Genomic DNA, 13,999 nt, shown 5'->3' on the forward strand with positions numbered 1-13,999 from the left:
AGGGGAATGGTTAGGGTGTAGGGAAAAAAAAAAAAAAAAGAGTTAAGGGGGATCAAATGAAATGTTGCATGTAAAGAACATAATAAATGCTCAGTTAAAAAAAAAAAAAAAAAAAAATGCTCAGTAAGTATTTGTTGTTGTTTAGTCACTTATTTGTGTCTGAGTTTCTCCAACCCCATGGACTGCAGCAAGCCAGGCTGCAGTCTCAAATGGTTACATTATTGTGATTGCATTTGTATAGGTGACACTATTAGTAGAGATGGAGACTAGATTAGTGTTGCCAGGGAACAGGAATTGGTTGAAGATTGTGAATGTAAAGGGGTAGCACAAGAGCATTCCTTTGTGGTAATGAGGCGTTCTGGATCCTGACTGTTACAGTGGTTACTTGAATCTACATATGGGATAAAATTGCATAAAACTACACACATACTTTGTTATACAGTGATAAGTTTTATAAAGGAATAAATATTTTGAGTCTTACCCTGAATGTTACTGAAATTTAAGATGGAGATTATAGTATTTTTTTCCATAACTAGACTTTGTATTCATCATATACTAAGATTCGTTTCCAGGTAATGACTTTTTATATGATATTGTTATATGCACATTTACAGTTTGAAGCAGTTGATATTTTGGAAGTTTTGAACTTTTAGTATCTCTACATTGTATATCATGTTTCTAATATTAATATATTCAGATCCCCTCCCTCCAAGTAAGGTAGCAGAACTGATAATAGAACTCCCCTTTTTGAAGCTGCTCTAGTCTGTCCTGTAGTGACCTTCGGGCTTTAACCCTCCAGCTTTAGTTAAATTAAGCACACACAGACCTTTGCTATGGAAACATACAGAATCATAACAAACAGCTTACTTTCTTCTGCAGCCCAGAAGGTGATCTGAAGAGAAGTGTCCTGATACCAAAAGAAAGATTTTAGAGTAGTGTTAACAGTAACAATAATTTGTTTCCTATAACATGGGTAACAAATGGGATGGGATGGGATGGGATGGGATAATAGTCTAATTAATTTGATCTTCTTTTAAAATCCTTGAAATGCGAAGGAGAAGCCCTGTTTTTCCTGTGCTGTAGTATATATGCTTGGAGCAGATGTTGGCTGAACTATGTATTATGGAATATGTTCCCTTTGAAATTTTATATGCCTGATTACCTTCCTCCATCACTGGCTCATTTTACTATCAAATATAAAGGACAGGTGGCTTATGTCTTTGCCAAACTGGTATTAATATGAGTCATCTAATACAACTGGCATACTTTGGAATATATTGAATAGTACTTACTGGTATGTTATGTGATATTTGGGTAACTTTATAGATAGTAATAAAGTTTTTAATTTATATTTTCTATTTTAGATTTTACTACTTCATTTAAAGTAATCACTTTAGTGGCTGTAATTCTTATTTAAATAATTCTGTTGACTAACCTGGTGTCATTTTGTTCCACCAAATTGTACTCTCTCGTTCCAAAATTCATTCATTCAGCAATAATTAGATGCCTCTAACATGCTAGGTGCTATACTAGGCTCTGGAGATGACAAAATGGACGCTGTCCTCTTCACAGTACTGTGGGGCAAGTGGTAAAGTTGTTGGTACTTTCTCTTCCACTATATGAACACTTGGTTCCATAGAGTAATTTGTTCAATGTAGGATTGAACATGAAAAAGCAGTAAGTATAGCAGAAAGGATGGTTAACCATGAATTTGGGGGTAGTTCCTTAACCTTTCTTAGCTTCAGATTCTTCATCTATAAAGAAAATGGCATAAATTCCATGGGAGTTTTAGAATTAAATGAGCTAATTTAGTTAAAGTGTATCTCTACTCTCTATCTTTATTTTTTCACCTCTGGGTCAAAATGTGGAGGAATCTGTTTCTGCATTGTCACTTACCCCATCTGCCTCCATACAAACCAAAAGGGAAAAATGACTGAACTTTATTTGTGCGCATATGTACATGTACACCCTCATTTTTACTATTTCTTCTTTAGTTAGCGATTTATTTAGGCTTTTTTTTTTCCTACTGTAATCATATTGACATTTTATCATTTTATGGAATATTTTCCATTCATTTAAAGCTTTAAAATTTATTAACTTGTTTATACCAAGATGTAAAAAGATATCACAACTAATATTAATAGATTTCTTAAATACACAATATTTAAGTATTTACAGGAAACTGAAATTTCCAGTTCAATATACTGGATTAAACACATGTTTACCTTCATTAGACATTAAGCAGTTAAAGCTTAAGCTTGTTGGTTGGAGAAATCATTTTACATAAGAACCAGAAATCATTTTACACTAAAGAACCTTGGGAAGGCTCAAAGGGTTGAAGCACTGATATCTCTGAAAGTGGGGTGTGAGGTGAGGCTGAAAACAGAAGAATTGGTTGAAGATCTATAAAACAAGCAAACGTCACAGTTTTTCGTTTCTTATGTGGTATAACCAAGTGATAACCACTGGCTTACCTTGGGAGAATTTTGGAAATTTATTGTTTAGAGAGTGTGAAATAGAAGTTCTAGGTTCTAGAATAATTGAAGCAGGGTTTGGGGCTTTATACAGAAAATGGTATGGGGCTGAAAGAGGAGGCATAATAAAAGTCTGTGTCCTGAATAGAGAGACTTCTAACTCCTCTTGACTCCTAAAGGTTTATGTTCCCTAGACAGGAGACTGGAGGATTTGCTTTTAGGCAAACTGGTCAAGATAAAATACCTTTGTGCCTCTTGACTTGCAAATATTCTAGACCAGTGGTTCTCAACCCTATCAGACCCAACCCCACTCTCAAAATTTTAAACAAATATTTTATAATACTACTTTATTTACCTGGAATGGAAATGCAAAGATAATATAATCAGCCTACATAATATAATTTTAGAAATATCAATATAATGCTTTAATATTGAGGGAATACATTTAGAAAACTAAATTATAGCAAAAAGTTATGTTTCAAAATGAAAAGGCTTGGTAACAATTGTTTAGTCTCTCAGTTGTGTCCGACTCTGCAACCCCATGGACTGCAGCACGCCAGGCCTCCCTGTCCATCACCAGCACCTGGGGTCTACTCAAACTCATGTACATTGAGTTGGTGATGGCGTCCAACCATCTCATCCTCTGTCGTTCCCTTTTCCTCCCGCCTTCAATCTTTCCCAGCATCAGGGTCTTTTCCACGAGTCATTTCTTCGCATCAGGTGGCCTAAGTATTGAAGCTTCAGCATCAGTCCTTCCAGTGAATATTCAGGACTGATTTCCTTTAGGATTGACTGGTTTGATCTCCTTGCAGTCCAAGGGAATCTCAAGAGTCTTCTCCAACACCGTAGTTCAAAGGCATCAATTCTTCAGTGCTCAGCTTGCATCCCTGTGGACTATACAGTCCATGGACTTCTCCAGGCTAGAATACTGGAGTGGGTAGCCTTTCCCTTCTCCAGGGTATCTTCCCAAACCAGGAATCGAACCCTGGATTCCCACACTGCAGGCAGATTCTTTGCCAGCTGAGCCATAAGGGAAGTGGTAACAACTGTACAAAACACAATAAAGTAGCTAGATATTTGTACCTACAGCATCACTACAGTGTCGCAGGCACAAAGGCAGATGTGTTGATCAGCAGCCTGAATGCCACAAGTGAGTGGCATTACTGACAATGACATGATTTTCTGAAATGATCAACTCTTGCTTAAGTTTTCTTCAATTTACATGGCAGTTATATTCATGAGAAATTCTTATGTGTTAAAACTGTGATTTGGGTGATATTTATATATTCTAAGGAGTTGAGTTCCAAGTTCACAAACTTTTCTGTATAAATATATATACATGATGGGACATTCTGAAGTTCTGGGCAACACAGGCTAGTTCTGCTCTTTGAAGAACAATGATTATCTCATACATTGATAGGTATTTGAAGAACAGTGAGTATCTCATGAAGTGATAGGAATTTGGATTTCTGGCTCTTTTGCATTAAATACCGTTAATGCACGTCAGTCATCATGTTGCCATACTCATTCATTTGTATATTAACTGTGGCTATTTTTTGTGCAACAGTGACAGAGTAGTTAAGATAGAGAGTATACTGGCACTCTAATCATTTCACAGTGCTGCTCAGGAAGCTACAAATCAGTGATACAGTTAAAACTTGGTAGTGTTTCAGGAGCTGTGAGTACTGAAACTTTCACAGTGTATACTCATGTTGTCATGATGTCATCATTCTCATCATGTCAAAATAAGAAACAGAAAGCATTTCACTCCTTTTAAAGCACAGTAGAGTATATAATTTTGTTATTGCGCAATAGCGCTATGGCTAGGCTAAAAGAATGTATGTCTTACATAGCCTCACATTTCCATCTAGATATCTCAGCATTACCTTGAATACAACATGACTAACATTGAAGACATGGCCTTATCTTTCTCCAAATGTATTCTAAATAAGTGACTTCTTTATTTCTTTATTTGCTAGGGATACCATCATTCTCCTGCGTACTGAAGCTCAGAACTTCTAATTTCTTTGTTCCCTTCTCTTTATTGTTCTATATGTAGTCAGTTATAAAAATCCCTTCAGGGACTCATAAGAAAGATTTATTGCATTAATCCATCTTCATTCCTATTTTCTATTCATGTTCTCACTTCTACCCTTGTTTAAATTTTGAGTACACATGATTTTAATGCTTTAGCCTCTTAGCTGGTTTCCATGATTTTGTCTTTTCTTTCCTAAACAGAGCCTTAATTGCTTTTTATCATGTACTTCCCTATTTCCTATATTATTATGATTAATAGATTTCTGCCTTTAAAGGTCTTCACTAATTCCTTAAAATTTAATACATGCCACTTTGTTCTTTATTTTAGTGTCACCTATATAATACTGGCTGAAGCAGTGACACTGATAGAGATATTTTCATAACACATCCTCAGTAAAAAGAGGAAAAGATAGAGTGGTAAACAAGACAGAGTTTTTGCCTTTTTGAAACTTATTTGGTACTGAGGCAAACAGATATAAACAAATATATAAAATACTTTTAATAGTAATAAATACTATGAAAAATAATAAAACAGGATAAAGGGGTGAAATACGATGTTTCAGATAGGGTGGTTTTCTCTGAGGAGCTGACCTTTGAGTGCAAGCTGAGGTAATGTGACGATCAGAGGGAAGAATATTCCAAAGGGATAAAATATTATGTGTGAAGCTCCTGAGGGTCCGAATGAGCTTAAGTGGTTCATGCAATAAGGCCAGGATGATCAGAACAGACTGTGGAAGGGAGAGAGTAGGAGAAGGTAAGGCAGCAGATTTTCTAGGGCCCAGATCACAAAGGACTTGTAAATATTTGTAGGGCATTTGAATTTAGTTCTCAGTGTGGAAGGAAGCCACTACTAGAGAGTTCTGAGCAGGGAGGTAAAGTTATCCGGTTAATGTTACAAGTTTGTTCTGGCTCCTCGACAGAAAACAGGCTATCAAGGAGCAAGAGTAAGAACAGGGAGAGCAGTTATAAGGCTGTTGCAATGGTTCAGGCTTTATTTGCTTCTCTAAATGTTACAGGACTGAAAAGCATCCTGAGTAAATCCTTTTTTTCTGATAATAGGCAAAAAATTTCATGTCCTTTCCTGGGTAGAGGAGGATAATCAATAAATTATGATGTTGCTTGGTTACAGACTCCAGTGTAACGCCAGGGATGGGCAAGCCTGAGGGAGTAAAACACTCACCTGAAGGACAACATAATCAAATAAATTTGAAACTCTGACTAGATTCCATACTTAGACTCCGGATGCACACTAATAGCTAACATTTGTTGGCTACATGCCAAGCACTATACTAGGCACTCTATTGATACCATATGTCAGGATACTTTACAAAACCATAATATACCTATTTGTATAAAAGAGAATTTCTTTTAAGGTTATTAAGTAGCTCATAAAATCTCAGGTTTGAAAGCTATGTGGCCTGGAACAGTGTCCAGCCACCCTACTCAGTTTTGCTCTAGTGAAAACATCACTGACTCTGACTCAGCATCCACAGCTTGTAGAGACAGTGCTTGGGTCTGGGCACCAGAAACTACACTGCCTTGAAGAGCTCCTCCACTGTGCTTACTGAAAAATAAACTTTATGCAGTCTATATTATCATACTGTGCCCTTGGCAAATTTTCTTCCCAGGGGCACTTAGGTCCAAAAGTAGGAGTGAGGATTGCTGAGAGTATCTCTCTGAAGCTTATAAGACCTCCCCACCAGGTGCCATGTAAACCACCATCCCAAAGCAGAGGAATCTGACTAAAGCTGCAGTAGTAGAGCTGAGACAGCTTAAGAACTGTGAACTGACCAAATAAAAAAAATTTTTTAAATAGCATGCCTCTTTCTGGAGATAAATATTTTCTACTTCAATTCCTAGAGTTCTTTTATACAAAATATCTAGTATATGTTAAACAATGCATACACACACAAGAAAGTGTGAACCAGGGCTTCCCTAGTGGTTTAGTGGTAAAGAATCTGCCTGCCAATGCAGGAGACACGGGTTCAGAACCTGATCCAGGAAGATCCCACGTGCTGCAGAGCAGCTAAGCCTATGTGCCGCAGCTGTTGAGCCTGTGCTCTAGGGCCTGGGAGCTGCAACTACTGAGCTATGTGCCACAATTACTGAAGCCTGCACTCCCTAGAGCCTGTGCTCAGCGACGAGAAGCCACTGTAGTAAGAAGCCTGTGCACTGCATCTAGAGAAAAGCCAGTGAAGCAACAGAGACCCAGCAAAGCCAAAACTAAATAAATACATAATTATATAAAATTAAAAAAAAAACAACTGTGAACCACAGTGAAGAGAAAACAGTCAATAGAAACAGACCCAGAGGTGGCCCAAATCTGGCCCTACATCTGGGTTGGACTTATTAGAAAGAGACTTTGACATAACAGTGATAAAAATGCTAAATTAGCTAGTAGAAAAGGTGGGCTAAATATGTGAAGGGATGAAGGAATTCCAGTAGAGATGTGGAAAAAAATTTTTTAATTGAAAGGATAATAAGGACAAAGATACAAGAAAACTACAAGAACAATATCCCTAAAATATATAAGACAAAAATCCTCAACAAAAAAACTAGCAAACCGAATCCATCAACACATTAAAAGGATTATACAGGGAGTTCCCCCACCAGGGACTTCCCTGGTGGTGCAGTGGTTAAGAATCCTTGTAATGTAGGGGAATGTGTTCAATCCCTGGCCAGAGAACAGAGATCCCACATACTACAGAGCAAGTACACCTGCAAGCCACCACTAAGACCCAATGCAGCCAAATAAATAATTTTTTAAAAAGGATTATACAGCATGACTAAATGGGATTTACCTCAAGAATGCAGAAGGTGATTCAACAAATGAAAATCAGTTGTTATAATCATATTAATAGAAAGAAGGCATAAAAACCACATGATCATCTCAATTGACACAGAAAAGGCATTTGATAAAATTTAACAGCTTTCATTAAAAAAAACAAGAACACCCAAGCAAACTAGGAAAAGTGGGGAAGTCCTTAACATGATCAAGGTCATTTATGAAAAGCCCATAGCTGACATCATCCTGGTAAAAGACTGCCAGCTTTTCCCCTAAGATCAGGAACAAGACAAGGTTGCTTGCTTTTGTCACAGCTATTCAGCATTTGTGCCTGAAGTTCTAGCCAGAGCTATTAGGCAAGAAAAAGAAATAAAAGACATCAAAATTGGAGAGGAAGAGGTAAAATTATCTCTATTAACAGATGACATGCTCATCTACTTTAAAAATCCCAAATAATCCCCAAGAAAGCTGCTAGAGCTAATAAATTAGTTCAGGGAAGTTTCTGGGCAGGAGATCAACTCATACTTAAGCATCTGTGTTTCTGTGTATTTCTATGTGAAAGTTGCTCAGTCGTATCTGACTCTTTGCGACCCCATGGACTATTTTCAGTCCATGGAGTTCTTCAGGCCAGAATACTGGGGTGGGTAGCTAGTTCTCTTCTCCAGGGGATCGTCCCAACTCAGGGATCGAACCCAGGTCCCCACATTGCAGGCAGATTCTTTACTATCTAAGCCACCAGGGAACACGTATAGGTGATAAACAACCCAAAGAGGACATTAAGAAAGCAGTTTCACTTACAGTAGCATCTAAAAGAAATAGTTATGAATTAATTTAACCAAGGAGATATAAGACTTGTATGCTGAAAATTATAAAATATTGCTGAAAGAAAACTAAATGGAAATATATAAAGTAATTAAAATATATATATAAAGTAAAAATAGGGACTTCCCTGGCAATTGAGTGGTTAAGACTTTGTTTTCCAGTGCAGAGGGTGCAAGTTCAGTCCCTGGTTGAGGAGCTAAGATCCCATGTGTCTCCAGGCCAAAAAAAACAAAACATAAGATAGAAAGCAATATACAACAAATTCAATAAAGACTTTTAAAAATGGTCTACTTAAACAATATTGTTTAAAAAAATATAAAGTAAAAATAAAATCTAAGTACATTTGGAACAAAAATAGACATCCCATTTTCATGGGAAGGAGACTTAATTAAGATATCAGTGCTCTCCAAAGAAATCTACAGATTTAATGCAGTACTTAGCCAGATTCCAACAGTCCTTTTTGCAAAATGGAAAATCATATTCTCAAATTCATATGGAATTGCAAGGGGCCTCAAGTAGCTGAAACAATCCTGAAAAAGAAGAATAAAGTTGGAGGATTTCCTCTCCCTGACTTGTAACATACTACAAAACTACAGTATTTTAAGCAGTATGATGCTGGCATAAAGACCAATGAAGTAGAATAGAAAGCCCAGAAATAAGTTCTAATATATATGATGAATTAATTTTTGATGGGGTTCCAAGACCATTCAGTGGGAGAAATGAGTCTTTTCAACAGATGGTGCTGGGAAAATTAGATATTCACAAGCAAGACAATGTAGTTGAATCCTTGCCTTATATGATATACAAAAATTAACTCAAAGTGGATCAGAGACCTAATGTAAGACCTAAAACTATAAAATCTTTGAAGAAAACTTGAGGAAAATCTTCTCAACATTGGACTTGGTAGTGGTTTCTTAAGTATGTTAGCTAAAGCACAAGCAACAAAAGAAACAAATCAGACTCCATCAAAATTAAAAAGGGTCTTTCCAGGTGGTGCAGTTGGTTAAAAATCCACCTGCCAATGTAGGAGACACAAGAGACATGGGTTCAACCCCTGGATTGGGAAGATCCCCTGGAGTAGGAAATGGTAACCCTCTCTAGTAATTCTTGCCTGGGAAAATCAAGAACGGAGGAGCCTGGTGGGCTACAGTCCAGGTTTGCAGAGTTGGACATGACTGAGCATGCACAAAGGCAAAAGGCAAAATTTAAAAACTTTTGTGTGTCAAAGGACACAACCAAGAAAGTAAAAAAAAATAACCTGCGGAATGGGAGATAGTATTTGTAGATCACATATCTGCAAGGGATTAATATTCAGATTATGTGAATAACTCATACAACTTTGATGAACAACATCAAAACAAATATAAATGCCCACCCATATGTACTCCCAAAGAATGTTGAACTTTTTTGTTTAAGCAGGCACTTAACTTGGTTGGAGTCAACCTGTAAAACCTGTCTCCCTGTGCTTGGTGGTAGCTCATTATCTCATTTCAGTTATTTTAGCCTTAGGCTGCTTGAGTCTGTTCTGTTATGGATGGTTTACAGGTCAGCCAAAGAACTGGGTGGAGAGAGAGAGAGAGAGAGAGAGAGTGTGTGTGTGTGTGTGTGTGTGTGTGTGTGTGTGTGTGTATGCTGCTGCTGCTGCTGCTGGGTCGCTTCAGTCGTGTCCGACTCTGTGAGAGAGAGAGAGAGAGAGAGAGAGAGAGAGAGAGAGTGTGTGTGTGTGTGTGTGTGTGTGTGTATGCTGCTGCTGCTGCTGCTGGGTCGCTTCAGTCGTGTCCGACTCTGTGCGACCCCGTAGACGGCAGCCCACCAGGCTCCCCCGTCCCTGGGGTTCTCCAGGCAAGAACAGTGGAGTGGGTTGCCATTTCCTTCTCCAATGCATGAAAGTGAAAAGTGAAAGTGAAGTCGCTCAGTAGTGTCCGACTCTTAGCGACCCCATGGACTGCAGCCTACTAGGCTCCTCCGTCCATGGGATTCTCCAGGCAAGAGTCCTGGAGTGGGGTGCCATTGCCTCTCCAGTGTGTGTGTGTGTGTGTATATATATAAAACTTGGAGCACCCCTTCTCTGGCTCTCTTTTCTGGGATTTGCCTCTACTTTCCAGAGGTTATGACAGGCTCTGTCCTTGTTTCTTCAAGCCCTTCAGACTGTAGATTTCTTTGGTAGTTTCAGCCACACTGCTAAAGCATGGACTGTGGCTTTCCCTCAGATTAAAGCCTTAAAAACAGGAAACACACCTTCCCTTATTTTCTTCTTACATATGTCAGTTTCTAGTGTCTCTTTACTTTGATACTTTCCTTCCTTTCAAGGTCATTGTTTATATTTGTTCCAGTGTATAGTTGCTGTTGGCTCCCCTGGTGGCTCAGAAGGTAAAGAATCTGCCTGCAATGTGGGAGACCTGGGTTCGATCCCTGGGTTGGGAAGATCGCCTGGAGGAGGGCATGGCAATCCTCTCCAGTATTCTTACCTGGAGAATCCTCATGGACAGAGGTGCCTGGTGGGCTATAGTCCGTGGGGTCGCCAAGAGTCGGACACGACTGAGCGACTAAGCACAGTACAGCAAACGTAGTTGCTGTCTGCATGATGGCAGGTCCAGTGGGTGCTACTCAGCCATCAGACTGAACACAGGAGTCTCCCTAAGTGCTTGAGGCTCTGTTTCTTTTAACCGCCTCTTTTCTTGTGGTCACCATTTTTACCTCCAGTACCTCCTAGCCATCACCCTTCTTCATCCTGTGTTGCTGTTTTAACCCAGGCAATAGCCGAAGAGTACCAAAGAAAGTCAAGTAGCCTAGCTTTTTAAGTCAGTTGAAATTCTAAGTTGGAAACATGGAAAAGGACTTTTCAGGTCATTTCTACTAAAAGTCTCTGATTTTAATAGCCTGATAGGGGACCTTCCCACATACGCTGATCTGTAAGTCCAATCTGGATGGTTAATGTTGCCTAGGGCACAGAATCAACATTTCTTTTATATTCTACATAGCACTTTATCAAGGCTTTTCAGAATTTAGGTTGATCTAGCTTTTAATCTGGAGAAGGCAATGGCACCCCACTCCAGTACTCTTGCTTGGAAAATCCAATGGACAGAGGAGCCTGGTAGGCTGCAGTCCATGGGGTCGCTAAGAGTTGGACACAACTGAGCGACTTCCTTTCACTTTTCATTTTCATGCATTGGAGAAGGAAATGGCAACCCACTCCAGTGTTCTTGCCTGGAGAATCCCAGGGACGGGGGAGCCTGGTGGGCTGCCGTCTGTGGGGTCGCACAGAGTCGGACACGACTAAAGCGACTTAGTAGCAGCAGCTTTTAATCCCCCAAAACCCGCTTATCCCTTTGTAATATATTTCAGCATTTTATAACTCTTAAAATATTTCTGTAGTTTTGAGGGTTGTTCACCTATTACTTGTTTTGACTGTTGAGATAACATTTTATGTATCAATAGTATATGATACAAATACAAGACTTATTGTTGTAAACTTACTGTAAAATGCATGGATAATGAGTTGTTATTTTTCTGTGTTTGCTCTTCCAAATTAGCTCCTGGGCTACAGTGAAAAGCCAATAAATCTACAGATGTTTATTGGAACAGCAGATGACCGATATTTACGGCCTCATGCATTTTACCAGGTGCATCGAATCACTGGGAAGACAGTTGCTACTGCAAGCCAAGAGATAATAATTGCCAGCACAAAGGTTCTGGAAATTCCACTTCTTCCTGAAAATAATATGTCAGCCAGGTATCTTGAAACATCCTGAAATGGACTGTTTTTTCTTTTCCTGAAATAATTTTCAGAAGAAAATATAATTATTTTTATATTAATAGCACAAAAATAAAATAGTCACTATTCTGAATTAACTGAATAACATTTTATAAACAATTAGAGTATATTTGCTAAGGTTGGTATCATATTTCCATAAAGAAAATTCAATTCAGCAAAAGTTTATGACCATGTATTTACCAGGCAAGCATCATGCTAGTTGATAGATGACACAAATATGTGAACTTTTTTCAAGTAGCCCACAGTCTGATCAGTTCAGTTGCTCAGTTGTGTCCGACTCTTTGTGAACCACATGCACCATGAACCACAGCACGCCAGGCCTCCCTGTCCATCACCAACTGCTGGAGTCTACCCAAACCCATGTCCATTGAGTTGGTGATGACATCCAACCATCTCATCCTCTGTCGTCTCCCTCTCCTCCTGCCCTCAGTCTTTCCCAGCATCAAGAGTTTTTTCAAATGAGTCAGCTCTTCACATCAGATGGCCAAAGTATTGGAGTTTCAGCTTCAACATCAGTCCTTCCAGTGAACACCCAGGACTGATCTCCTTAAGGATGGACTGGTTGGATCTCCTTGCAGTCCAAGGGACTTTCAAGAGTCTTCTCCAACACCACAGTTCAAAAGCATCAATTCTTCGGCGCTCAGCTTTCTTTATAGTTCAACTCTCACATCCATACCCGACTAACAGAAAAACCATAGCCTTGACTAGATGGATCTTTGTTGGCAAAGTAATGCCTCTGCTTTTTAATATGCTGTCTAGGTTGGTCATAACTTTCCTTCCAAGGAGTAAATGTCTTTTAATTTCATAGGGTCGACAATAAATAATTGCAGTACAATTGTGATTGATAAGTTTCCTTAAAGAAAACTTTTGACTGCTTTCAGATGTCCCATTTTATCCATATCCAAATAAAATGAGATTTTGCCAAATTCTGAATGAGAATGCAATAGAGTTTTGTTCAAGTGGATTAGTTAGGAATGTATAGTACCTGTAATAGAAACCTGAAGTGCAGTGGCTTAAACAGCGAGAGGTTTAATTTTTCTTTCTGCAAAAGAAATATATAGATAGGCATTTTAGGGCTGGCATAGTGGCTCCATAAGTCACTGGGGCCCCAAGCTCCTTCTGTTTTTTCTTTGCTATTTTTAGGTTGTAGTTTTCATCCTCAAGATTACCTCATGATCCACAGTGGCAGCTAGAGCTTTTGCCATCATAACTGTAATCCTAGAAGGAATAGGAAGAAGGGGTAGGAGGAAGGGTGGGAGAGAATTTTCATCTGAGTCAGGCCTCTTTAAACAGCTTTTCCCAGAAACTTACCCAACACTTTTATTGCATTTCATTGATCATCCTTGTATATAGGGAAGACCTGGATATGTTTTGTTTTGTTTTGTTTTTAACCTGAGTACATTGCCACCCCTAAAAAAATAGGGGTCTGTTACTGAGAAAAACAGAAAAAGGATATTTAGTAGGCAACTATTACTTTGCCACAATCAGGTATGTGAAACTTACAGTGACTTTTTTAGAGAAATTGTTTCAAACTATAATATAGGTCTTTCTTAAGGTGGCGTTGATATCTGTCCCAGGCTATTGGAAGAATAGTCCTGTTAAAATCGGATTTCAGTCTCAGGCTCTCGTCTTTTAAATTTATATTTTTATTTAATTGAATATACCCCTGAAGACATGGTAATTTATGATATAACTGTACAATTATAAAATAAGAATTGCTTTTTACTTACTAGCAGAAAAGACAAATTAATATAGATTTAAATAAAACCTTATCTTTGCCTGCTTTGTTCAAGTCAGTAGTACTCGAGAACTCAATCCTATTAAGTCAATACATGGGCTAAAATGAGAGTTTTTTCATGGCTGGGGCACTGTTAGCTGATAATCTCTACTCTTATACTTTTTGTGTTCTGCAGTGTATAAAAAGAACTTTGTATTCTCAGGTGATCCTTATTCAGGTACATGAGCAAAACTCTTAAAGAAAAATGTTAACTCTGTTTCCAGGCATCCTATTTGACCCATTTTCAAAAAAGGTGAGGTGGCCAGCCTCTAATGAGAATGCAAGAAGGCTTACCTCCCTTCCTCCCTTTTACTCTTGGATCTTACTTT

At 38.5% G+C, this 13,999-nt stretch overlaps 1 protein-coding gene across 2 annotated transcripts in view; it reads left to right on the plus strand.

Annotated features, from left to right (window-relative positions):
• Positions 1 to 13,999, plus strand: part of NFATC3 (nuclear factor of activated T cells 3) — a 93,897-nt gene that overhangs the window by 40,107 nt on the left and 39,791 nt on the right. For both annotated transcript variants that reach the window (XM_006040982.4, XM_006040981.4), the window contains exon 4: positions 11,652 to 11,851. In XM_006040982.4, the coding sequence (XP_006041044.1) occupies positions 11,652 to 11,851 (200 nt within the window). The remainder of the gene's footprint in view (positions 1 to 11,651; positions 11,852 to 13,999) is intronic.

This window comes from Bubalus bubalis, chromosome 18 (assembly GCF_019923935.1).
Source record: "Bubalus bubalis isolate 160015118507 breed Murrah chromosome 18, NDDB_SH_1, whole genome shotgun sequence".
NCBI lineage: Eukaryota > Metazoa > Chordata > Mammalia > Artiodactyla > Bovidae > Bubalus > Bubalus bubalis.